Consider the following 25,698-nt stretch of genomic DNA (forward strand, 5'->3'; position numbering starts at 1 on the left):
GGCCTGCATTGTTAGATGAGAGGCCCTTTCAGCTGTTGTGCCCTACACTCCCTGGACTGGACTTGATATTGATGCCTGTCAGGAAGAGGAAGTGAGAGTAAGGAGTGAGGATTGAGCATGTAAAGAGACTCTGCACAGTGCATTGATATACATTTGTGATGTGCCCAGAGGGAGTCGTGTCTAACTGGTGGACTCTGTACACAGTAAGCCATTGGCGAAGCATGCTGGGTACTTGTCAAAGTTAGCAGCTCAGTGTTCTTATTTATTCTGTGGCTTTATTTGATTACTGTGGTAAGGAAATGAATGCCAGTAAAATATGACTTTTTTGAGGCTACATGTGTGATTCCAGAGAGCAGAGGTCACATTTTTCCCACGGAGACTAGAGTGGGGTTGAAAGAAATGGCCAATAGCATTTGGCAATAATAATACTGCAATAAGAGGCAATAGTAACAATACTGTAATGAAGAGTTAAAGCTGGTGCTTGATACATACACAGCTGAAAAAAGATAACACTGTTAGACCGTGTTATAAAACAAAATCAGCAGATGTCCTGGAGCTATTCTTGTGAGGTTAATGGCCAGCCTTAAGAGCTATGTTCACATAAATATAAAGTGTCATCTCTACAGTGCTATCTGCTTCAACCTGTCCGCCTCCTCACCGCCCGGGTAAAAAGGCCACCACATATGCCTGTCTTACATGCATTTATCTCAACTCCTACGCTTTAGGCCATATCATTACTTTTCAAGGTTTTGGAGATGCTCCAGTGAACACACACTTACATTAGCAAGGTATTTAGCAAAGTACATGTAAAAAGAAAATAGCTGGTTGGGCAGTGGGCATACAAAGACTCTCCTGATGACAAGGATTCGATCAAATCAGAACCTGCTTATGTATGGACTTCACATTAGTTATGGTACTTCTGCATTTGCACAGTGAAGTTCCCATTCAACTCAGAGATGACTGGCAAAACCACTGCGAGCACTAGTGTGTTGTGCATGTGCAATGTCATAAAATGAAATTTGAAACGACAGGTTTCATGAACTGATGGTGACAGACACTGGATGATCTGTAATCTGGGTTTGTTCATACATTCTCATGTTTGGAATGTTACGTTAGTCGGCTGACCAGACTGGGGAAAACAAAAATGAGAAAACAGATTTACAGGCGGATGAAGAGAAAAACTGTGTTGGCTACATTGTAAACAAGGGATTGCTATTGCTGTTAAAAATGATGTGTGCCCCTATAGCAGAGAGGAAATCTTGAACTAAATAGAAGCATTCTCGTGTGTTCTGGTGGATAGTTATACAACTCAAACAGGAAAACAGTGTTATTTTTCATACGTTCTGTCTCCCTGCTTTGATAGCTTAGATCTGCCCCTGGCCCTGCTCCAGCAGTTCTCCTAAGCGGCACTGTCCACACGTCCTGCAGTCTTTGTGGGTAGAGCCTCAAAACATGCCTCACAAACTTTTATCAGGATGTTTGAACATTTTATTATACATATTTGATGAGAGATTATTCACGTGTCCGTGACCTGTTACCAATAAAAGTCACTCTACACAAAGCTGTTGATCAACTTTGAGCCTGGTTGGGTCATTTAGAAATTCCTCCTATGCTTTGTAAAAATCAGCACATGTATGAAAAAACACCCTAGTTTTAGGCTGTATTGTACAAACTTTAAAAGAAGTCCTAAGTTCAAAAGGTAACTATTCTCATTGTCCTCTGCTTTACAGTGATATCATGTGGCCTAATTGTGTTCTATTATCAAATTTACTCGGATATGAATAGATTTACAGTAAAACACAGGGAGAACGTCACTCACAATAGATCTGAAAACACTGTTAACCGTCATAACTACAGTGTCCCTACACTACATTTGATCAAAAATAAAGACTCCCAGGAAAAAAACAAAGAGCAAATGCATTTGCTGAAAGTAGAGCAAACATACATTTTCACATTTAACAAGGCAGCACGAGGCATCAGCCTCATGGTTCTGTGAGCTGAGGGGACATAAGTGGGACATGCTCTGTGGAGAAGAGAGGGAGGAACGCATGACCATGAAACCTCTCTTTGTCTCTGCTGGAAAAAATCCGGAGTTTAAATGAATTAACGCAAATCCAATTGGAACATAGCGACAACTCCTCCGTGCATTCCTGTGCGCTCAAAAAAAACCTTGTGTTGCCTCATTTTGTACGAGTGGCCAAAGTATGGAGATTAGCACGCGATGAGGGGAGAAAACGCCTCTTGTAGAGTTCAAGCCCACTCATGTGACTCCGGATCACTCCCGTCTCTCCCTGCGCTTGTTGACCCAGTAACTAAAGGGGCGACGTGTAGTCTTTACGGGTCCCTCCAGTCTCCCACTGTGGGGTTCACACGGTCCAAAGCCCCAGCAAGACACCGAGAAAGAAAGGGCGGCTGCTGAAAATCCAACTTCCTCCCATCTCTCTGTTCCCAGAGAGCGATGACAAGCAGCTCTAAAGGCTCTAGTCTACTTGACGAGGTAGTCCATTTACCGAAACTGAGCAGAGAACATAGGATCATAAACACAAGGTTTATTCACGGAGCGAACATTAATTCTCCATAATGGCGCTCATTCATCACCATCCTGTCTGAGGCTCGCAACAGCCCCGAGCGCTCCTGTGATCTCATCCATGCCGTGTATCGATGCATAGGACAAAAACAAGATGCACTAACTAACACAGTAACACCAGAAAAGCCACTCATGACATTCAGCCACGGACCACAGCGTTCATTCTGACCTCCATTCTAGTCACATGTCCACTAACCGAGCAACATTTCCCACATCGGACAGCAGCGTTTCAGGACAGTTCACGCACTCACAAAGAGAGAAAGGGGAAGAAAAGAAATACAACTCACATTCTGTCTCCGGGAACAAGCAAGCGGCTCTCCACCATCATATCGGGCAGAAAATCCAGATTGTACGATGAAGTCATGTTGCCTGCCGGCCCAAGCTTGTGTATGATGTGTGTGTGTGCGAGCGCGCGCGCGTGTGTATGTGTGTGTGTGTGTGTGTATGCCCGCACAGAAAATGTGTGACGGCCAGTAAGCGCGCCTTCGCCTTCCCGCTGTAGAGCCCTGTCTGATAAATACAGGCGCGTCGCTCTCACTCAAACTGCGCCTGGCCACGAAGACGGAGAGGGACAGGTGCACCAGCCGTGGCCCCCAAAGGCAGTATAGCCAGCCGCACACACTTCGTCCGCATTCAGCAGTTGTCACATTCTCCCCTTCTCGCGCGCCCCCATTCGCGTTTTCTTTTCACCGGTTTTGTTTCGCCCGGTCTTGCCTGCAAATCCGCTCTGCAACAGCGACTGTCAAACTGGGGGAGAGCCAGGTGCCGAGCAGGAGGCGTGGCCCGGAACGCTGCAGCTGATCTTTAACTGTTGGGTCTCCTCGGCTCTGTGAGTTGTCTATGCGTCTGCAACTGCTGAGTGGCTGCAATAATGGAGCTCTAATGGGACAGAGTGGCTTCAAAACACTATATATGAAGTGTCTCAAGTCAGAGGCAGTGCGCTGGCACAGAGGAGTGATTCACTGAGAAGTCTGCGAAGCAATCTCTGGAGAGACATGCTGTTCAATGGTAAATCGAAAAGGCTGTATAGGCTTTTTAGACACATAAGCAAACTAGAATCCAGAGAACATCGGTGAATTTAGCAAATAGCATTCTTTGTTATAATAATTCCTAAAAACAAAAACAAATTATGTGATTTTTTGAGTTAAGTTGTTGTCTTAAAGGTGCACTATGCAACTTTTGAAGTGAAAAAAAAGTCTTAATATTGTGCATATTTTACTTTTTAGTGACTGAGTGCAGCGTGGCACCTTTGCTTTTTCTCACAGTGGCCTTTTTGATGCTCTAGAATCAGTTGTTGTTATGGGCTCATACCAGAAACTGTCCAGAAACCCCATACAATTGATTCTGGAGCATCATAGACACCACAGTGAGGGAAAGCAATGGTGCCATGCAGCACCTATAAAGTCACTGAGTCATTAAAATGTCAAATATACACAAATATTCATGTTTTTTTTTTTTTTCACTTAAAAAGTTGCATAGTGCACCTTTAAACAATATTTTACATCATATACATCATATACATATTTTTTTTTAACCATTTTTCAAAGAACGTAAAAGATAACACAATAAGTGTTTTTTCACTGATAGTTAGTGGTTGTGTGAAGCCATTTGTGGTGAAATAACAGAGTTTGCACTTTTTAAATCATAATGAAAAAAGAAAGTACCAAAATTACCCCCTTCTGTGTTTTACCTCCTTTTAGCATCAATAACAGCTTGGAGTCTTTTGTGGTAGTTGTGGAGGTTCTGTATAATCCAATGGTAAAGCGGTCCGTTCTTCTTGTTCATAAACTTTTGATCAGGGTAATTTTTGGTACTTTCTTTTTTCATTATGATATAAAAAGACCAAACTCATATATAACTTCATATTCTTTGAAAAATAGTCCAAAAAAATATAAAAAATTCTGCCAGAGTATGGAAGCTTTTGAGCACAACTGTAGTAAACGGTCCGAACAAATTTGGAGGAGCAAACTTTACTCAGGGGTAGTTGTGTTATAATGAAGCATCACATATTCATATGCAAAATTGCTGAGTGGGTTTATTTAGTGTTAATTGTCTGGACCCGTGGTATGGATCCCTGTGGAACAATAGTGGGGTTGAATGCACCACTGTGCACCGTCTCTCTGTTGCCCCACTTCCTCCTCAACTGGAGAACAGACAGGACTCTCCAGTAAAATAATGAGTCTCTCTTAGACAGAGAGGCAGCTCTCTGAGGGAAAGAATATGAGTATCTGGGTCAATGAGAAAAATGCTCAGTATGCACACATAGAGCTGGGTAAGTGTATGATGTGGGTGGGACTTGCCCCGCAGCGCTGCTTGCAGGTCAGCTTGGGTGTTTACATGCAATGGCCCGGGTCAAAGTGTGGATGGAAAAGGCTGATCTTATGCCTCAGGGTTGGAACTGTCCCAAGAGTGGTGATAGCCTGTATGTTCTCCGCACTTGACCTTTCACAGAACAGGGATGTAAAGAGTTATCATGTAGCTCATTGCCCACGCTCTGCAAGCAACAGTCCAGAGCTGACAATTTCACTTAATCAGATAGACCGACTCCTTCCACACACAATATCTGTGTAGAACCAGCACAAAAAGATACATTTATACATTTATAATGTCATCGCACCGTATATCCATCCTCCTCCTGTTGTCGCTTCTGTGTTCTGTCCCCCAACCACCCACCATTTCTTGTCTGTGCCATTATCGGCAGAGAACCCGTGTCCTGCCAGATCCTGCTCATGGCAAGGTCTGCCTTTGTCCTCTCTTGAACTCCAGTTTGTCTTTCTCACCTCTTCCCCCTCCATCTTGTTTATTTCTATCTTCTCCCCGCTCCTTCATCTCACTATCTCCCACCTCAGGCTGGGGGGCTCAGCTGCTCAACAAAATAAATCGATCACTTAAAGTAGGAAAGGGGAAGACCGGATGAGGCGGTTTACAGACAGAAATAGTATGTTTCAAACAGCAAAAAAAAAAAAAAAAAAAAATACAACAAAGTCAATTTCTACTTTTGTTTGCTTTTTGCTGGTATATTATTCACAAGGGAGAATTGTGGGTTGCTGATTGCACCGGCTTTTCACATGTGAATATTTAATGATGACCTCATGAATAATTCAGAAAGGCAAGCAGTTGTGCTTGAGTGTAAGTGGGCATGGAAGAAGCTCAGAATCAGACAGACACCGACTGCACATATCCTGTCCACACAAACATTCAGAAAACCCTGTCTGACCTTTCATCTCTACAAGTGTGATATCCTGTGGGATGTGCACGCATGAGAATATTGACATGGAAATATGGATAACACTATTTTCTAACGTCTTTCGATATACTTCTTCAGAAATCGTGGTACTGATTTTCTTGCAGCTTTCACATTGCGAGAGTGAGAAAAATCAGAAACTTCTGTTGTGCTTTTGCTGGAGACTTCAGCCAAAAATACATTTTATCATTGACGATCTGCAATCTGCCTTTTCTAAATATAAATTAAGACAGAGAATTTGCCTATAGAGTGTTTTGGTACAGACTGGAAGACTAATTTGTCCCTATATCTTAGTTTACTTTTTCTATATGGTGCCAAGTTGAGGAAAGGTCTAAGAGGTCTCACAGCAGACAAAAAAATTGGCAGTGGGATCAGGGGTAAATGTAGTTTTTTGTTTTTGCAGGTACAATACATACTGCTAAAAGAAAAAAAAAAAACATAAAGGGAACACTTGAACAACACAATGTAACTCCAACGGACAAGGAACTACTTCCGTCTTCATCAGACGGAAGAAACGCGTATAAGGTATTTGAACAGCTTTGTTTGTTTTTACCTAGTGTCTTTCAAAAAGAACCCAAAAAACTACAATTTGTTATTCAAGAAGACATAATGAATGTAATAAAAGAACCACAACTGCAACTTCGCTGCCTACGGGTCGGAAGCCCCAATACACATTAATAGAATCACAAAGAAGAAGCTAACAGGCTAACGCGTAAAGCTAGCTGCGGGCTAGCACCACTTAAGCAGTGTTTACAGCCAAGTTTTATTGAAAAAAACTATCTTCATTGTGTAATTGGATGCACAATATCCCTCTCTCCCTTTGTCTTTTCTGTCAGTGTAGTATTTACTCTCACGGACAATTAATGAGTAAAAAAAATGCAACATGCTACGACCTCTGTAGTGGCGCTTATGGCCTCTAGGGGCATGAGTTACTTTATACTGCTTTAAATATATATACATTATATATATATTGCCTGCAGTGCACCCTTACACTCCTCACTTAACCAATGTAACCCGGATAATCAAACTACTTCTCACCATAACCAAAATCTTTCATTTTTAGTGGAGCTACTTAAGCATAACTCAAATAATTATATCCAGTATAATCATATTAAAAAAAATTATAATTATACAATCACCGTTTTATACGGCCAAAACATTCTCTTCCATTTTTGGAAAATAACAAGTCACCTTGTAAAAGAATGGTTCTTATGCAAAATCGACTTAGTTGGGCTTTTAACCATGTTACACTGTTTTCTCTTCAAAAAAAACATATATGGGGTTGTTTAGAGCATCTTTAAATCTCCCCTAGTGGCTATTCTTAGTACTGCAGCGGCACCTCAGAGAAAGCTCCTGTTTCCAAAAAGCTCCTCGTGAAGTAGTTTGCCAATGCTTTCCTCACCTCTCACTCTCTTCTTTATCATCACAGTAAAAAAAAAAAAAGTAAAAAAAACACTTGCCATGACCACACAAGCCACCTGGTCTTTTTACCCCCTCTGAATCGAAACAGCTGCACACTGACGGGGGCAAGAAGAGGAGGGTGGGAGGGGCTTAGAGTTACATCACTATAAAAAAAAATTGGGAAGTTAAACTACTTTTGTTTTTGCTGTTTTAGATCAATATTGCCCTCCTAAGATCGTGATAACAATGTAGTTGAGATTATTTCAACTGTAAGAAGTATAAGCTTGATCCGTGCATTCACATATCAAGAAATGTGAGAACGTCTATTCCTTGTTTATTGTGCTAAAAAAAAAAGCAATATTGCTTTTTTCTGTGTCCAAATGATGATGAGAGCACACAAATCCTCTTGTCGATTTGATGTTGTTTGTCTCTCTCCATTTCCACCACAATCCTCTCACTTTTTCTGTGGCGAGGACGCAATGTCCCAACACAAATTTGAGATCTACCTGCGAGGCACTAAACCCTCACTCACCTGTTTTGCACATGATCTGACAATGCAGAAATCCACAACAACACCTTTTTTTAGATACACTTCTCCCTGTAGTGCCTTTGAAGGCTGCACGAAAAACGACAGTAATACAACATAAACCATAAAGGAAACATCCCACACTGAGATGAAGATATTACTTTTGAACAAATAGCCAAGAAGCCCCATAACAGTGGAGAAACAACACCGTCGTTCCATACAGGACATCACTAAAGGGCTCTGCCATACACTGATTCTGTCTGACAGACGCCCTTTGACCCGGTCACTGATCTTCATACACTGTCGCTGTCTTCATCAGTGATCCTGACACAACTACCCCCCACTGCCCAACACACTCGCCCACCTGTCCTCGTGACCTGATGTCTGCTATTGAAAATGACCCAGGGCAGGTTAGGCTAGACACAGGAATTGTTGTGGTATTAACATAAAAATGAGCTAGTGTTTTTCAGGGTAAAATAGCGCTGGTATGGACAGGCTTCCTTAATATACATGAAGTATTATGGAAGTATTTTTCAGTCCACTCAGTCCCTGTCCGCTCCACCTGCAGTGCATCAGTGCGGCCTGCAGCTGTAATTGGCCAGTGAGAATCCCCTCCATTCATCACCGTGGCCCTGTTCCCCGCCATTTGTCTCTCTCGGCCTCCTCTGTCCCCCAACTCTGACCAATCTCTCCCTCAATTTCCAATTTTGCCCACTCCACCTCCTCCCCACCCATGCTGTCTCCCCCACCCCCCCGGAACCCCCCCCCCCCCTCCCTCTCCTGCTCTATCTCCTCATTAAAGTGGGACCCAGGCAGTAGCGGTCACTGCCTCTCATTTATTTTCATTTGAAACTGGTGCAGCTCCACTGATCCTCTGGGGCTGCAGGATGGTGTCATTCTGATAACAACCAACACACAATCAACACACTCACACACACACACACACTCACACATAGAGGCGGGTGAGAGAATCCAGCGCATGAGCCAAATACGCACACAGGAAAAGGGGCGCGCAATTACACTCATGTGCACTTTCACAGAACATAAAGGGAGGTGTATCCACCTGCAAATAGATGTGCTTTCACACCCATTTCAATTCATTTTCACACACATTGCATACCTGCGAGCGCCGGTGTCATGTGCCTTCCCCTCAGCTGATTTAGGCATCCATTTTAAGGATTATATGCATCTTTCCATTGCCCATTTTTAAAATCTGACTTCGAAACAAAAATGACGAGGTTTGAACAAAATGGCACCACCCTAAAAGTCACTTGTTCCATTTGCTTGCTACAGATGTCACTGAGTACATTTTGTCTCTAAGGAGAATATATTCCAATGTAATGCTTTTTGATGACTTTTAAGGCCTTCATTTTTGCATACTTATTTTAATGACTTTTAATGCCCCTCTGTATTATTGACAGCTACGGAAAGAAAGAGCAATCGATTCATGATTCCAAAAATCTGAATTATTGCCACAGCAATTCTTGACACAAGCCTTAATTTATCATGACACTGAACTATACTGTGAGCAAAAAGAACAAAAAGTGCTGTTTACAACTCTATAAGTGTTTCAAAGTGAGAGAAACAGTGGCACAGCAGACCAGTCCAGGCCAGTTTACAATGAAAATGATCATTACACCTATAATAAAAAGCAAAAGCAAATAGGATCTTGTGTTTATCTTTGCTTGATGTCCCAATAATTATAATTCATTCTATTCAAAGGCATTTCTTATTATTTTACCAACTGAAACTGGGCTATCTCCAACTAAAAACGTTTCCTTTTTCCACCCGTGTTTGAACATTTGCAGTCATTGCACAGCTTGATTATTTCAACTTTTTCAATTCAGTTTATAAATTATGTTATTGGTTTAATTGTACTTCAACCGTAGACAATAAGTAGTAAATTGAGAGACTGGAAATGTTTTAGGGTTCGGACTAAAGCCTCTGAAGGTCCGGGCCTGAACCTGGGTTCACCCCTGGGCTAAATGTACAATGACTGAATGAAGAGTCTATATATGAAGGTGACATACCAGGAAGGAAGAAATGGATTTCCTCACCTGAGCTATTATCTATTTTTTTTTTTTTTTAGCCCAGCCCAATCGTTTTGCACGTGTGTGTCCGTGTCCGTGTTCAAAGAAGTCTGACTGACATGGTTTGATTGAAACGGTGCTCTTCTGATTAAAGCGTCGTAGTGGAGACAAGGTGAGTTCTTTGTGTGGGTGCCTGTTTCCCCCCCACACCCCACCATTCACAAAGACTGCCGAGGTGAGGGAGGGGATGGGATTAAGAAGCTGTTTCAATGGCTATTGGCCCGACAAATCAAAGCAGTAATGGGAGGGAGAGGCAATGACTCCAAACTACGGGTCGTATCTTTAATAGCATACTAATATTCCCCACACCATTAGATGTGAACACAGAGAGAGGTGAGAGAGGATGGGCAGTCCCCACTGTAAAAATGACAAGGGGCAGGCTGGCTGAAAACGATTTGCAGTGAATTAAGGCTCTGTGAGTAAGCGTGAGAAGGGTAGAGCGTTCATCCTTGCATTTAAAAGGTCAGTGATTTGTACATAATAACGTTGTGTCAATGAGCAAGACCTTGCCTGTGTGTAAATGTAGTGAGAGAGTGATGGGAGTTGATGCTTCCGTCAGTCCGCCTCAGGGCAGATGTGGTTGCATACAGTGAATGAACATTAAAATGTAGATGTTTACTTTGATGGTGGTGATGATGATACTTTTGTTGTTGTTGTTTTTTTTTTAATGTACATAAAACTTAAGAGTTTAAAGGTGCATTATGCAGCTTTTTACGTGGAAAAAAAGTTGATATTTGTGTATATTTTACCTTGTAGTGACCCAGCGGCTGTATGAGTGGTCATCATGGTGCCTTTGCTTTCCATCACGGTGGTCTCTACAATGCTCCAGGATGAATTGTTTTGTTGGTTTTCTGGTGGGAGGGTCTGTCAGCGGTGAAAATCTTCCAAACAATTGATCCTGGAGCGTCTTAGAGGGCACTGTGATGGAAAGTAAAGGCACCATGCTGACCACTCATACAGCCCCTGGGTCACTACAAGGTAAAATATGCACAAATATTAACTTTTTTTCTCCACATAAAAAGTTGCATAATGCACCTTTAAGGTCCCGTTCATACGGAGTCAAGCTCAGGAAAAATATTCTATCAGTGCAGCGTATCATCCAACACTGAGAACTAAATCAGGTGTTATTATCATTTTCATTCCAAAAAGCGCATGCACAATCTACAGCCTATTTTCTGTTATAGCATCACAGCGCCCCACACAGGTCTGGCAGACACCTGTAACACATTCACTGAGTTGGCTCCGTGTTTATATAGAAAGTTTTAAAATGATATGCGTTTAGACACCTGTAACAGAGGTCTGAATCAGTGGCTGAAGTTGGGCCGAAGTCACACACATGATCAAATGGAAATTGTAAACCCCTTTTTGTTGAAGAGCCTCCTGGACAAGGGTTGGAAAATAGCTGTTTTGCACTTAAAGGAACAGGCCACCGTTTTTCCATACTGAGATATGTTCTTGCCTGAGCTTAGACGAGTTGATGCGTGCCTGTCTGGTCTTTAGTCTCAGTCAAGCAAAAAGAGCAAAGATGTTGTTAGCATGTAGCCTCTCCTCCTCTCCTCTATGGGGCCAAACGGGGGTGAAGTTTTCCCTATTTGAAGCCACACCGCGTAGAATTTTACCCAAAACATAAAATTGAAATACAAGCATTTATTTTATGACAGATATTTTCATCATAAAAAAATACCGCATAAATGTCCAAACAAACATTTATGAGGCTCACCCCTCCTAGGATATGGAGATGTGACTACAGGCAGTAGAATTTGAGATTTAAACATGCTAGTTTATCATTCAAATCCATTATTTTATTACTCACTGCAGTAATAGCATTTTCTGTATTGAGCTGGTCAATAGGAGGAGGTTTTGTTTTGCCGGCAACAGTATAGTCCAAAATGTTACGCAGTGTACCTTTAAATACGGGTACTTGAGTAGTTGCACGATCCAAGTCTAGTTACACAAAATTAAACATGTCGATTTTCAAAGTGGATAAAAAGGGGCACTATATTGTGAGGCGTAATAACACCTTAGGAGCACTTCGACGTAATGTCTAAGCTAAGGTAAGAGTATCATCTCAGTATGGAAAAACGGTGGCCTATTCCTTTAAAACAATGCACCTGGTTTGTCCAATGCTATTGTTTGAACCATATCAGCTAAATAAAAAATATATACTATAAATATATTTTATTGGTCTTCAAAGGACTATTAAATAAGCTCTATGTTCACTCAATTCATGCAAGTTTTAGTTTTTCAAGTGCACTGAGGAATGGATTTGCTTTAAAGACCAGCTCGAACTCACGTCTCGAGAGAGCACTCAGGATGTTGTATTTTCTGGACTGTAAGAAACATAAAACGAAATGAAAATATTGAGTGTTGACATCACAGATTATATCAGCCACTCAGGCGGCTTTAAATCTAACATGGCACTGGCCCCAAGCACAAACATTACAACCAGCAGTCATGTATGATCTACAGAACAGCAGTGTGGGAACGATCGTGAACTCTTCATTCAATATAGTTAATAATAAAGACACAACTTAAATGCCAACTCATTGTTTTGTGAGAGCTTATGCGGTTACATATTTTTCATCAAATGCAGCAACAATGGAACATAATGAATATTAATAATGTTTCCATAGAGCACATTTCCCTGCTAGCACGCATTTGTACGTTTCATTTTACTGAATTAAACAATTACGTATGTACTGTAAACCTCATTGGGTTTTTTCTCCTTTTTTAAGAACAGTCGACGAGTTGGAAGTTTTTAGTCTTTAGAACTTGGAATATTGTAATTCGGAGTTTAAAAGTCAAATCTTGAGCTGACAATAAGAATCCATATTCATGGGTCTGTGGGTGGAATAATACAGGTATGGAAATCAGCTGCAAAGAAAACAATCTCTGTATCATGTATATAAATAAAAATGAGACTTATGTTTTTTTTGTAAGAGTCAAAGGTAAAATGTCTCGAACTGCCAAAAATAATGACGGCGAAAACAGCAATATCTTCCCGTATTTGTCAGAACTTGCACTGCAAAAGCTTCAAACAGGAGGGAGACAAAGGAAAATACCCGCAATTGTTGGATGTTTCGGGTGAGTGCGTACTGCGCAAACAGGAAAGCCAGTGAGCAGCGTCCTGCCATCTACAACTGTGCAGAGCTCGAGTCCAGGTGGGATCAGTCCCCTCTCCCATCAGCTGTCTCAAATGAAGGGACGAGAAAGCCCCTTACTCGGATACACTCACACTGGCAACCGTTCAACAATGGCCCACCTCAGTTGGACATGTTACAATCCCCAGGAGGGCCACAGCATCTGGGTCAGAAAATCTACTTAGCGCTCCACAGCTGCTCGGATCCAGCAGCAGCACTCAGACATTGTCCCAGTATGAGCAAGTGAACAAGAGTGCAAAAGTGACTACAAATGGAATCTAAATGGTGGGAAGTGACCTACTGCTAACTTTCTCAGAGGAAAAAACAAACAACATACAAATACCATTGCCAGTAATGTTGACTTATTACCATAAAGATTTACACTTTTTCTGGTAATCCTTCACATTTAGCTCCCTCTGTCCATGTCCCTCTTTCAAAGCGGTGGACCAGGGAAGGCCCCAAGAGCTTGCCTGGCTGAAGTAATCCCTTGTGACAGCTCAGCTTACTCTGTTGTGCTATGGGACTATTTGAGCTAAAGCTCGGCTCGCACTGGACTACAAGCACGTCTGGAAAGGCATTGCATAGCATCATGGCAGGATCGTACATTCCTCCTCACGTAGATGAAATTATAAGGAGGTCCTCAAAATTTTTACTCTGATTCAAATATGATATATATGTATGTATATATATGTAATGTACAAACAAACAAAAACCCATTTGCTAATAATAATTCATTGTCCTTAGATGATTGATTTGTCAAATGAATCTCAGTGCAAGCAAAAATGAACAGCCCTTGGTGAACAATATTTTTGTTTTGTTTTGTGAATTATGGTCTTCCTCAGCACTGTGGGTTACTTTTAGTCCTGGTTCCTGGACAGTTTGCTGGACATCTCTCCCTACTGCACACTCTTTCCCTCTTCACTGTCCTGTCAAGTACAAAAAATAAAAATCTGTTTTGCTTGAACAGTACATATTTGAGCATGGAAGACCTACCAGCAGCACTCCATTCATCGCCTCATCTCCGACGACACCTCACCAATCATCCAATCATCGCTTCATCTCATGCCGCACCTCCTTGACAGCCTATCACCACAGCAGCACGTTGCTGCTTAAACCGATCATCACCCAGGATTTCCCTCTGAAGCCCCCTCGTTCACTTTTCCCAGCGTGCTGCGACCCTCCTCCGCCCCTCCTCCACCTGGCCTCATCTCTACTCTGCTCATCGAGGCTCGTCGTCCACTGGCCGCCTCAGACCTCATCCTCTACCACCACCGTGTCCAAACTCCAGGAGGAAGACTCTCCTACATTCATTCATCACACCCATGTAGTTCATACCGTTGATTCACTGTTTTCCACCGGGGTCTGAGTGCCAAACATGATTCATGTCCAATAAAACTCTTCTAATGCCGCTTTGTTTCTATGAGTCTTTTCTTCTTGAATTACAATTGGGGCAGCACTGACTCAGAGTTTAAGCGTTCGCTTCCAGTTCAATCCTACCTCGAACATTGTTCTGTTCTTGGTCAAGACAACTCCTGCAACTGCATCATAAGTATTACTGTTGCTTTAGTATGTGTTTGCAATTGTATCAAATTAACTGCCGTGAGATCAAATTGTTTTGCTTTAAGACTTGGATCATCTTTAATATTTCACTCCATCCCACCGAGCTTAGCCCAAAGGCTCCCCTCCAGAGACCATGCTTGTCACAAACAGGACACCTTATGGACCATGGACCCGAAGGAAGCTCTGCCCGCTCCAAGTGCCTGCCACATCACAGCTCCCCACAGGAGACTGAGACTGAAGATACAGCCGGGGAACTGCTGATTAAATATTCATTTCTTTGTTTATTATGATTTATGCATGTTTCGCAGAGCCAGGAACAGAAAAAACGGTGTGCAAAACAGCTTCATTAGTACATATTGTGTGCATGTGTGTGTGTGTACAAAACCTATGCGTGTTGTTAAACGTGCGTTTGTGGTGAGCTGGCAGCTGGGGATAGTTAGAATTATGGATTGTCCGTGAGCTTCATCAGAATAATTGGCATACGGGGCAAAAATTGTCTCCAAAAACACCTGCATTTCACCAAAAGTAACACATTGAAATTGAAATTCCTCAAATCATCTAGTGTGGTTTGGCCGCAGTCATTAAAATGCAGGGCACTCTTTTTCTAACTTCTAACTTAATTATCCATTTCCACCTCTGTTGTTTGCCATTGAAATCAGATTGGCCTCTCATTGCTCTGTCGGATCCAAAACAGATCGCAGGCATGCGGGAGTGACAAATATTTACTCATGGGGTGCGCGCGAAAACAATGGTCAATAATGGTAGATAAACGGTCAGAGCCCCGCAAACACTGATGGTAGAACAACCTCATGCACTAAAATACACAGACGCTTCTTGTTGGTCCAGCCATCCAAGACTATACGTTTTTTTTTCCTTCAAAGATCTATTGTATGGAGATGAATCTTCCAGCCAGTTATTCCTGAATGAGCTAAACGTCCGACTGCAGCAAGAACCGGTTTAAATAACGAAGCTCCAATATACTGGTGGGTCAAATAGAGGGCAGGGGATTTAACCAACAAGAAACAATAAAGTCTATAATTAACTAAACAGCAACAATGTATCCTCAAGTTATGATGGGAAGGGTTGGCAGACAGATTCAGGCAGGGGTGTTGGGCCGAAATTCAGCCCCCGCGGCGGGTCACAGGCCACATATATTGTAAAGGACTGTGGCCTAATAAATAACAACAGCTTACATTACATACACTTATTGTGCTTTATCAGCCTGTGTCACACGTTTCTTTAAGTTTCTTTAAGTAAATAAAGTCATTATTCAATCACTCCACACTCAATGGCAGGAAGTTACTATTGTCGCCACAGCCGCCCTGGGGCAGACTGACCATTTACCACATGGTTATAATATGTTGTTTATATCCTGATCTCTTATAATGTCAGTGCCCTCTGCTGGACACGTGTGGAATTATTTCCTTTTTAAATTTAAGCTGCCCCCTAGTGGCTGAAGTGAGCATTCTGGATATTTCTTTAAATATTATTTCTGCACAGGAATGGGCAAGAGACTTTTATCTTTGACATACTCAGAAATTCATGCTCTACAAATGGCCACATTAAATCATCTTGCGGGCCGCATCTGGCCCGCGGGCCTTGTGTTTGACACACGTAGATTAAGGGATCAGAGACGTAAATCTCTATCCGTGTATACAAACATGACATCTTGCGTATGAAGACAGTTTGGAACAAGCAATAAATCACCCAGACGATCTCATGACTTTTCCGTTAACTCATTCGTTTGGGTCATCTCATCTCTGTCACACCATTTCCATGCTCCTTTAGCTCAGAGATGCAGCAACTGCAGAGCAGACACTTGCATCTGCGCAGCCAGGTGTTCCAGCTTTGCAGTAGAGATTTAGGTATGCACATTTACATAAAAAATCTTGTTTTTTCACATCATTATTATTATTATTATTATTATGACAACATGCTCCATTTAGTCTAACGCATGATTTTTTTCTTATATGCAGAAAATACAGTGAAAGCTTTGCCCTTTTAGCGCAATGTTAATAACAAATAAATGAGATTCAAACTGGAATGTACTTCTTAAGCGCAAAACATCCGTGTAACTAACAGAACTCAGGCTAATACGTTCATGCTCAACAGGCTGTCTGAAAGCTCTCCAGTCCACTTGCCCTTGGTGTTCAATGTCATGTAACAACTAAGCAATTTCAAATCCATTCTCCTCTAAATCTATTTCCTCCATAATGAAGCTCTGTGAAAGCTGCTATCTGTCTGTTTGTGCCTCCTCCACCTGCTCCCTACCTCTGTGGCAAAAGCTCCATTGGACATTAGAGGACATATGGCACCGACTTGGCCAGACATGACCTGGAGGTTACTCTGGCAACCCCATGTTCAGAGCAGGCCAAGTGTAGCATCCTCAAATAGCTTAAGGGATGTGGATTTTTAACAACCTTTTTGCAGCACCACATATATGACTTGCAGGAACACAATAAGCATTACATATGGCTGACTGGCTCGCTGCTCTTGCCTCACAGCAATAAAGTCCCGGTTGGAATACAGAACTAGATCACTCGGCATGAAGTTTTCAAGTTCTCCCTTAGTCTGGGTGTGTTTTCTTCAGGAACTCTGGTTTCTTTATCACCCCAAAACAACTATGCCTCTAGCTACATACCACCGGTCCAACAATTATATTTGTATTGTTATTTTTCCTGGCCAAATTGCATTGTGTTATCTGAGTTACAGACATAGATATGGACTAACTCGTGGTGACTCAAAGCAAGTATCCGTTTAAAGAATGTTTACAATCTAATGACCTAAATGTGTTGTTTGAGGCCAGCGCTCTCCTCTGCATGCCAACCTGTGTCTCTGCCTCCCTAACACACTCTGACAGTGAAAGGTCAGAGCCCATTGGCTACACAGGGGGCACTAAGTGATGTAAAGGGGTTGTCATAGTAACATGCAGTACTCTGTGATGGTGCCGAGGGATTTATGAGCCAAACACGAGGCAGGACCCAAGGATCAAAAGAATTGGGACTTGACTGGGTCTACTGAAAGTGTGCAGAACAACAGTGCCACAGGCTGAGGCCTGAATGTGCTGAAATTGACTGGCAGCTTACAGGCCTGGCAAGTGGCAGGGGTGTGCCTAGGCCAGTGACAATAAGGCAGATCTGCATGTAAGCTGACAGAGGCCTAGAACAGACCGTTGTGAGCAACACTGTTATGTCTGTGCGCCTGCATTTTGCTGAGCTTGGCTTAACTTTAATAAAAGGAGGATTACCAAAGTCTGAAGGCACCTCTCAGGCCCCTCTCCAGTCGAGCGACTGGTGAGGGTTGACTTCTTTCAGCTCAGTCTCCCTTTTCTTTGCGATCCTCAGCATGCTCATCACGTTCAACTAGAATAATAAAAAAAAAAAACTGGCTTTCCTCCTTTCACTTTTCATTTTCCCCTGCTACTCTATGTAGTGTAAGAACAAGCACCAAACATGGATAAATTATTTAGATTTTCTTTCTCCAAAGAGCAGGAAAAATGTTTGACTCTGCAGTTTAAAAGAAAAGGCAAAGGAGGGCATAGAAAAAAAATGACATTAGATACAACATTCTGCAATCAGCCCGCAATATGAAGAATTAATCTTATCTCTCACCAAAGCTGAGAGATGTGTCACCACAGACTCAGAGATAATAAGAACTCTCTATTACAATGTCATTCAGCCATTGTTGCGGCCAGTACCTCCAGATAAGTGGATGTATTGTTGCCACTGACAATGTCATTATGAGACAGTAAACAAGTGAGGTGGACGCAGGTCAGGATGAACTATGGAGGGCCAGAAGGTCGCAAAGACAATCTGGGATAAAAGTACCCAAGGCCCCCAGGAATTGATAAGACTTCTGTTTCAACTATGTCCTCTCCCTCACCCTGGTTTACCCCCCACTCCCGCTCCAAAGCCAAGGACAGGCATATGCTCAGAACAAAGCTCCTGTGCTGCCTCCTAATCTAGTCTTCTGTACTGTAACAGCAGCAACAATCTTCCCTGGAGGTCACTCACAGAGCATGGCTGAGAAGACAGAGTATCTATGTTTAGGAGCTATTCAGCATGAAGGGAGGTTTATTCCACCATATTGTATGCAGTTGAGTCTGTTTATTGTCATTGTATTAAAAAATATATCAACATTCAGTCACAGGTAAAAACTAGAACACATTTAATATACAACAATAAAAAACATACCACACAAAAGAGCTTAATGGCAATAGCTAAATAAAGAATAACAACAGACATTTCATTTAGTCCGAGGAATATCAAATTCAGTTCTAGAGACTTGCTTTCTATAGCTGGATTGCTTTAGAATAAAAACTGTTTTCCAGCCTGGTAGTGTTGGATTTTAAAGTCCGATAACATCTGCCCAAAGGCCAAAAACATTATGTACCTTTATAGAAATGTGAAAATGATTTTTAGCCCCAGTATACGGCCAATCAACAGACTCAGGCTTGCAAACACAGATACAGCTTATGCATGTCATGTTCTCTGTTCTAGAGGAAGGGAAAACTTTATTCTTACTCTGATGTGAACACTGAATGATGTGAACCCAGGCCTATAACTAACTTACAGGAATGATTGGGAAAGACTGTTTGGCTCAACTGTCTGAAATAGATGCGCGGAAGAAAGACTGCTCTGAGCTGTTGCTTGAGGCAGTTTTGGCAAAGCATTCTGTCATATTAAAAATAATACTTTAGACTAAAAATAAAGAAGGCTCATTCATGGGCCCTTGTGGTCCTTGGGCTAAGGACTCTGGTTTGGCCCCACCCCCTGTTCAAGGGCCTGTCAAAAGAAGTTAGAATGGATTGTTATAAATTTGATGGTACATTGAAAATCCACCATAGATCTGAGTTGTAGGCGAAAACCGTTAGCTATTGTACATCATTCAATCATTTGAACACCATCTTCATTGAGGAGCACATTAATCGCATCCATTGCAGACGTTACTGTTCTATTCCGTGCTTTCCATTCCCAGTGATATTCCTGAAATGATGCCAATTAACCCAGTTAGCTGAAAAGTGCTGGGCTTGGAGTTTCCTTATTAGTGCAGCTTACTTCTTACAGCTCCTTTGTTCCTCTGCCCCCAGTCTCCAAACATGACATGTTGTTTATGTCTAGCAGAACTGTTTTATTTTAATTCATTCAAAGGTATTTTTATATAAAGCTAGCTTTCTAATTCATTCATAAATGCTTTTTGGAGGATGGCGTTGCAGTGCATAGTCCTTGTTCTATTTGCAGACATTCGGGAGATTAATTTGTCCGCTTCCATTAGTGGGAAAGCTGCTGTCGTGGCTGCTCAATTATGCCTTAACAAAAATGAAAAATACAAAGACACAGGTGGCATCTATCATGACAAACGTGGATAGGACGGTTTACATTCAGCGGACAGAGACAAATATGATGCTTTTTAAGATGTGCTCAGGGTCAGGTGCGCTCTCCGCCGCGGCTGATGGCTCATTAACAGCGGAAAAATCCTCCCGTTTCCGACCGAAATATTCAACAACTCAGCGCTGAAACAAAACGACACAGAGGAGAGGAGAGCCGGAGTAATGAAGAGAGAAAGCGCTTGTTTTGTTGTTGTTTAGGCTTGCCATCTTCCTGTCGCTCTCTCTTCCCTCTTTTGTGGAGATTTCGACTTCATTAGAATTATAATGAACGTGGCACAAGGCTCGCCGAAATATTTTTGGCTCTTCGGGAAAAATAAATGAATACACACGCACAAATCAATTCAAATCTGCCCATTATGCCTGTTTTCTGGGTCGTATAAATTGCGCATAATGGGCCACACTATAGGCGCTCTCAACGCAGCGCAGGAATAATGATGTAATAATGATAACAACAATATTCTAAAATTAGAAGCTCGTTTGTCATCGTTTCCCGCCGTCACACGGGGTATTGTAAAATCAATTTTGGTGAACATGATACCGATGCGCCGGTATTGGCAGGTTTTTCGGAATCACGTGATATGATGTTAACATTACAGCATAGTCATGGGCAATGTTTTTCATGTTCAGTGTGTGTGTGTGTGTGTGTGTGTGTCTATGGCTGTCGTGCTCGGCTGGTGCAGTGATGCTGCTGTGTGTAGAGAGACTCGCTAATTGGCTCACCTGTCTCTCAGCCATCTGGAGCCTCTCAGAGAAATGGGGGGAAAAAATTGTCGCTCTGAGTTTTCCCCATAGCATTGCAGTCACACACGCACACACACACACACACACACACACACACACACACACACACACACACGCACACACACACAAACATAACTATGGGAATGCCGACACATGGAGCCAACATCTATACGAGATAACAGGGTGGTATAATAGATACGCATAAAATGAGATGTGTTTTTTTTTTTATCCTTTCTTGTTTTTTTTTTCTTTTCCCCCGCACAGTTGTTGTGAAAGGCTTGTTTTTCTGAAGTGATTAAGCGCAAAAAAAAACATTGGGTATTTTTTTTTCTTTTTCTGTCGCAATGTTGCAATGATATAATGAGCAATTACTGTAATATCAGCGTGAAATAGCAGCACGCAAACAAAGAGTGAGAGCAGATGACTGTACTGTTATGTTATACCATATACTGTTTTCAAAGTAAAGAAAAACATGTTGACGAGTAATCTTGTTAAAAGTTTTTGTGGATCTTTACCATTTGGCAAAAACTGAGATGAATTGGTATCTGATTTTTTTTTTATGTTTTATGTTATGAAGATAAACCAGGGAGACATATATCGGATAATAATGAAATAAGATGTGTTTGTTCTTGTCACGGAAAGGCTTCTAATAAAAGATTGCAACTAATATAAAATAGCAGTAAGCAAAGATGTATCAGTGAGGAATAACTGCATGTATTGATTTTATAATTCTCCGTATAATGATGATCCTCGCTATAAAAAAACATCTCACTGTCAACTTAACTATCCCCCACCCACTCCCGCGTTGCTGAGCATCAGCTGGATGAGAACAGACTGCCATCCCAGAAAACCCTAGGGCATAGAACACAAGTGTGTATGTGCTGTGTTTGTGTGCGGTAATGCGTGTGCTATGGTAGTATGGGAAACGTGTGTTTTTTTTATATTAACAGTGGACTGTGGGCAGTGGAATGTGACAATGCGGCTGTCCTCATGCAAGTGTTAAGAAAAGCTGAATGTTAGGGAATATAATAGAGGGGTTTCTTATTCATTAGGAATGCATTGTACATCAGAATGAACAAGCCAGGATTGCTGTTTATTGTACACTGTGAATCCTTCTTTATCATACCACTAAAATCTTGTATAAAGCAGAAAAGGCACTAGCCTATACCAGAGGCGATTATGCACTATATTGTTAAACAACGCTTTAGGGGTTTGTGTTATGGCAATATGAAATTGTGACGTGCTGTTGTGCTGTTATGCTTCTGTAAAGTACATACAGTGGGAGGAAAAAGTGAGTACACTGTGTGGAATTTCTTACATTTCTGCCTAAATTGGTCATATAATGTGGTGTAATCTGTATGATAATCACAAGAATGATTAAAGGGTGTCAGCTTAAAGGCCCTATACCTGATTTTTGAATAACAAATAATGAAACAGGAAGCTGCAGAATTTAAAGGTTAGCTGTGGTTCAAACTCATTCCTAACTTTTCCAACATATTTGTGGCATACCGATTCTTCACAGGGACGAGTTTATCAGCACATTTGTCAACTTGCAGGGTCACCTTTTAGGGTCTCTTTCACAGAAATGCTACACTAGCCAACAAGTTCATGAAATTGTGCCAAATCTAATTTATATGTAGAGGCACAGTGTTTTTCCCGCAAATGTCTGAGTTTTACATACTAAAGGAGGACAAAGCAAATTTTGTTCCATTACTAGACCAAAAATCAGGTATAGCACCTTCAAACTAATACCACCCAAACATTTACATTTCATCATATTTTTATTGGCCATAACATTCACAGGACAGAGCGAACCTCGCTGAACTGCAGCAGTTTTGTAAAGAAGAATGGTCCAAGATTCATTCGTTGTGAGCGTCAAATCGGCAACTACAGAATAGCAGTTACTTGTCACTTTGCTGCCTCAGGGCCTGGACAACGTGCTATCATCAATAAAAAAATGCATGAGACATTCACAACTGCGTGGCATAAGTAAGTGATCCCTTGTATTAAATAGCTGGCTGACCTTTGGTAGCAATAACTGCTTTTCTGTAGTTGCAGATTAGACGCTCACAACGATCAGGATGAATCTTGGAACATTCCTCTTTACAAAAGTGCTGCAGTTCAGCGAGATTCAGGCGGTGTACTCGCTTATTACTCCCTGTCCTGTGAATGTTTACATGTCATGACTAATAAAAATATGATAAAATGTAAATGTTTGGGTGGTATTAGTTCAAGGACACTGTTTAATCATTCTTGTGATTTTCATAAAGATCAGACCATGACCTGGTGTACATAGGTACAGGCAATATCTAAACATTCTATGAGACGACGTATATACATATTCTTGGACTGTCGTCTAAATCAAACAGCGCACATCAGGGTAAAAGGGGGTGGAAAGTGGGGAGAGACAATCTGCAAATGTATGGAGCCCACAACACTGAGGTATTCTAAACAGTGTTTTGTATTACAGGTCTTTTGGACTCCCTCTGACGCCCCCTTCCCTGCTGCAGTTGGCTCTGTCCATGTATGTATATGTACCATGAGTGTCCTGTGCAGATTCCCCCAAAAATATTCTTGAGAGACGATGGGCTGACTGAAAAGAAAGGAAAGGAAGGGAAAATCTGACAAAAGTAACTGTCCGTCTGACTCTCCAAGGGTAGTCCATCACCTCGCCTCTGCAGCCCCCCTCCCCTGCCCCTCCATCATTAGCACTGCTACATAATTTATATCTGCAGATAAAATATGAATGAGCTGTGAGGATGACACTGGCAGAACTAGTTCCTTCTCTAACCTTATACCAGGGAAAATAAAGGTTTATAACTGACCATTTGAAGTCAGGATCTGCGGTATTTCTTTTGGAAACATGTTGCATCACCAATTTTTTTTTTTTTTTTCCATGTCTAAATGAAACCCATACACCTACTTTATTTCTGTTAGATGCTAGATAGAATGGGGGTTGTTACGGCTTATAGTCTAGACTACGCATTGTCTATGCTCATGGTTGCATCGTGAAACGCAAAGCCCAGCATTCTATTGCAGACGTCAAAAGTATAGCCTGTTGCGCTGACCAGAAGTATTTTGTGTCCGCTTCCTGGACTTTTTTTTTTTTTTTTTTGCACTTGGGAATAAATTAGAGCACAGAAAGAGGCCTTTAACACTAATAGCTGTCATCACGGTGGAGGAAAAATACTCCAGTTGTTGTCTTGCGGCTGCTACGAGCCTGCTCATAAATATTTCCGAGTGAGAAGCCGGGAAAAAGGAGGGAAGGCCAGAAACAGTTCGATTAGCAGGAGCAGCAGCTAGGGACTGCTGTTGTCATGTGGGCACACCGTACCCCGAATGCTGCATTGTAAAGTCCCCGTGATTATAGTCTCCAGGCTGTGGTGTATGCTGGGTTTGGTAAACAGGAAGCACACCCACACACACACACCTGGACGGAACTCAAAGCCTTTAGAGGAGCTTTTGTATCTGTTCCACTGCCACGCCGATTCTATTCAGACACTAATCAATGCTTATTTGAGCCAATTTATGTGTCTTTGCGCGGGGCAAGTGTACACATGTGTGGCATCCGGTGTCTCAGGAGGTCATGTCAGAGCCAATAGTAGGTTTGTGCCACATAATGACCAATAGTGAAAGGCATCTTTAGAGCCACGCTTGCTAATTATCAGCTGTGCGCCTTCAAAGCACATTATCAGCACAAAGACCGGCAATTACTCGCATTTGCACCCGTGCTTCATCACACAATTTTGGATCACGTCTTTCCCCGCAATAGATGCCTTGATTGCCCTGCTCGTTTCTCAAACTATTAAAATCACATATGTTTTTGAGTGAGCATTGCTGTAATACATTGTTGAATATGATGTAAATAAGCCATTGTGTTGATAAAAAAAAAATGTGTATGAGATGACTTGTTTCGTGTATAAAAAGTGATGTTCTTAAAGGGACTATACGGAGTTTAAAAATGTTCAAATTAGGTATTTTCCTCCCCCTACATGTTCCAGCCATGTCCTGAGATGTAAAATGAGCCCAGACCTGTTCACCACAACTGCCTCTAAAATCCTGCACTGTCACTGAAAAACTTGTTACTGCGGGTCCGAATTGCCGTCATGCATGTGCTTAATATAGAAGGTGCAGTTACACGTATGACCAGAGGTGGCAGTAGTAAGTATCAAAATGACAACTTGCATCTAGCCCCACTAAATAGAAAAGGCGGGGGTACTTTCTTCTGGGAATAAAATATTAGCATTAAAGCAATACTAGCAATGGGTACAACTAACAATCCACGTAGAACCACATACAAAAACTCAGTAACACCTTCCCCTGAGCTTTAAAGCCGTACTAAGTAACTTTTGCCCCTAGAGGCAATAAGTGCCACTGCAGGTGTCGTAGAATGTTGCGTTTTTTTACTCATTAATTGTCTATGTGAGTAAATACTACGCTGGCAGAAAAGACAAAGGGTGAGAGGAATATTGTACATCCAATTACACAATTTTGGCAGTAAATACTGTTTAAGTGGTGCTAGCCCGCAGCTAGCTTTACCCGTTAGCCTGTTAGCTTCGTCTTCGTGATTCCATTAATGTGTATTGGGGCCTACGAACCGTAGGCAGCGAAGTTGCAATTCTGATTTCTTGACCAGAGACACCAGTGGGAGATGAAAGACCCCCCGATCATCCCACTAACACTTATATTACCCCCAGCGGGACAACGGAAAGGATTTATTAAGGTAAAAAAGTTACTTAGTACTGCTTTAAAAAATGAATGAAGCATTTTAGCAGATCATTTTCATTACTATTATCAACAAATTCTGCTGCTTGGCTCAAAATATCTTATCTCCAACCCTTCAACAAACGGCAAATGCATACAAATATAGTCCTTGTATCATTGTGTCTCTGTGTGTGTCCGTGTGACAGTCACAGTCTCTGTATATTTTTCCCCAATCAGTGAGAAAGACAAAAGCACTCATCAACTTATTTATTTCAAGCTTTTTTTTTTTTCCCAGACTGGTGTCTCATGCTTGGCT

The 25,698-nt window shown here is 41.8% G+C and overlaps 1 protein-coding gene across 11 annotated transcripts in view; it reads right to left on the reverse strand.

Annotated features, from left to right (window-relative positions):
• Positions 1–25,698, reverse strand: part of celf2 (cugbp, Elav-like family member 2) — a 177,274-nt gene that overhangs the window by 111,347 nt on the left and 40,229 nt on the right. The window contains exon 1 of one of the 11 annotated variants that reach the window (XM_079582937.1): positions 2,875–3,449. The exons of 9 other annotated variants lie outside the window; for them this stretch is intronic. In XM_079582937.1, the coding sequence (XP_079439063.1) occupies positions 2,875–2,951 (77 nt within the window). In that variant the 5' untranslated portion in view covers positions 2,952–3,449. Of the gene's footprint in view, positions 1–2,874; positions 3,450–25,698 lie in introns of those variants that run through there. One more of the 11 variants, XM_079582939.1, reaches the window with a different exon arrangement.

The sequence above is a fragment of the Gobius niger genome (genome assembly GCF_951799975.1).
Source record: "Gobius niger genome assembly, chromosome: 2".
NCBI classification, from domain to species: domain Eukaryota; kingdom Metazoa; phylum Chordata; class Actinopteri; order Gobiiformes; family Gobiidae; genus Gobius; species Gobius niger.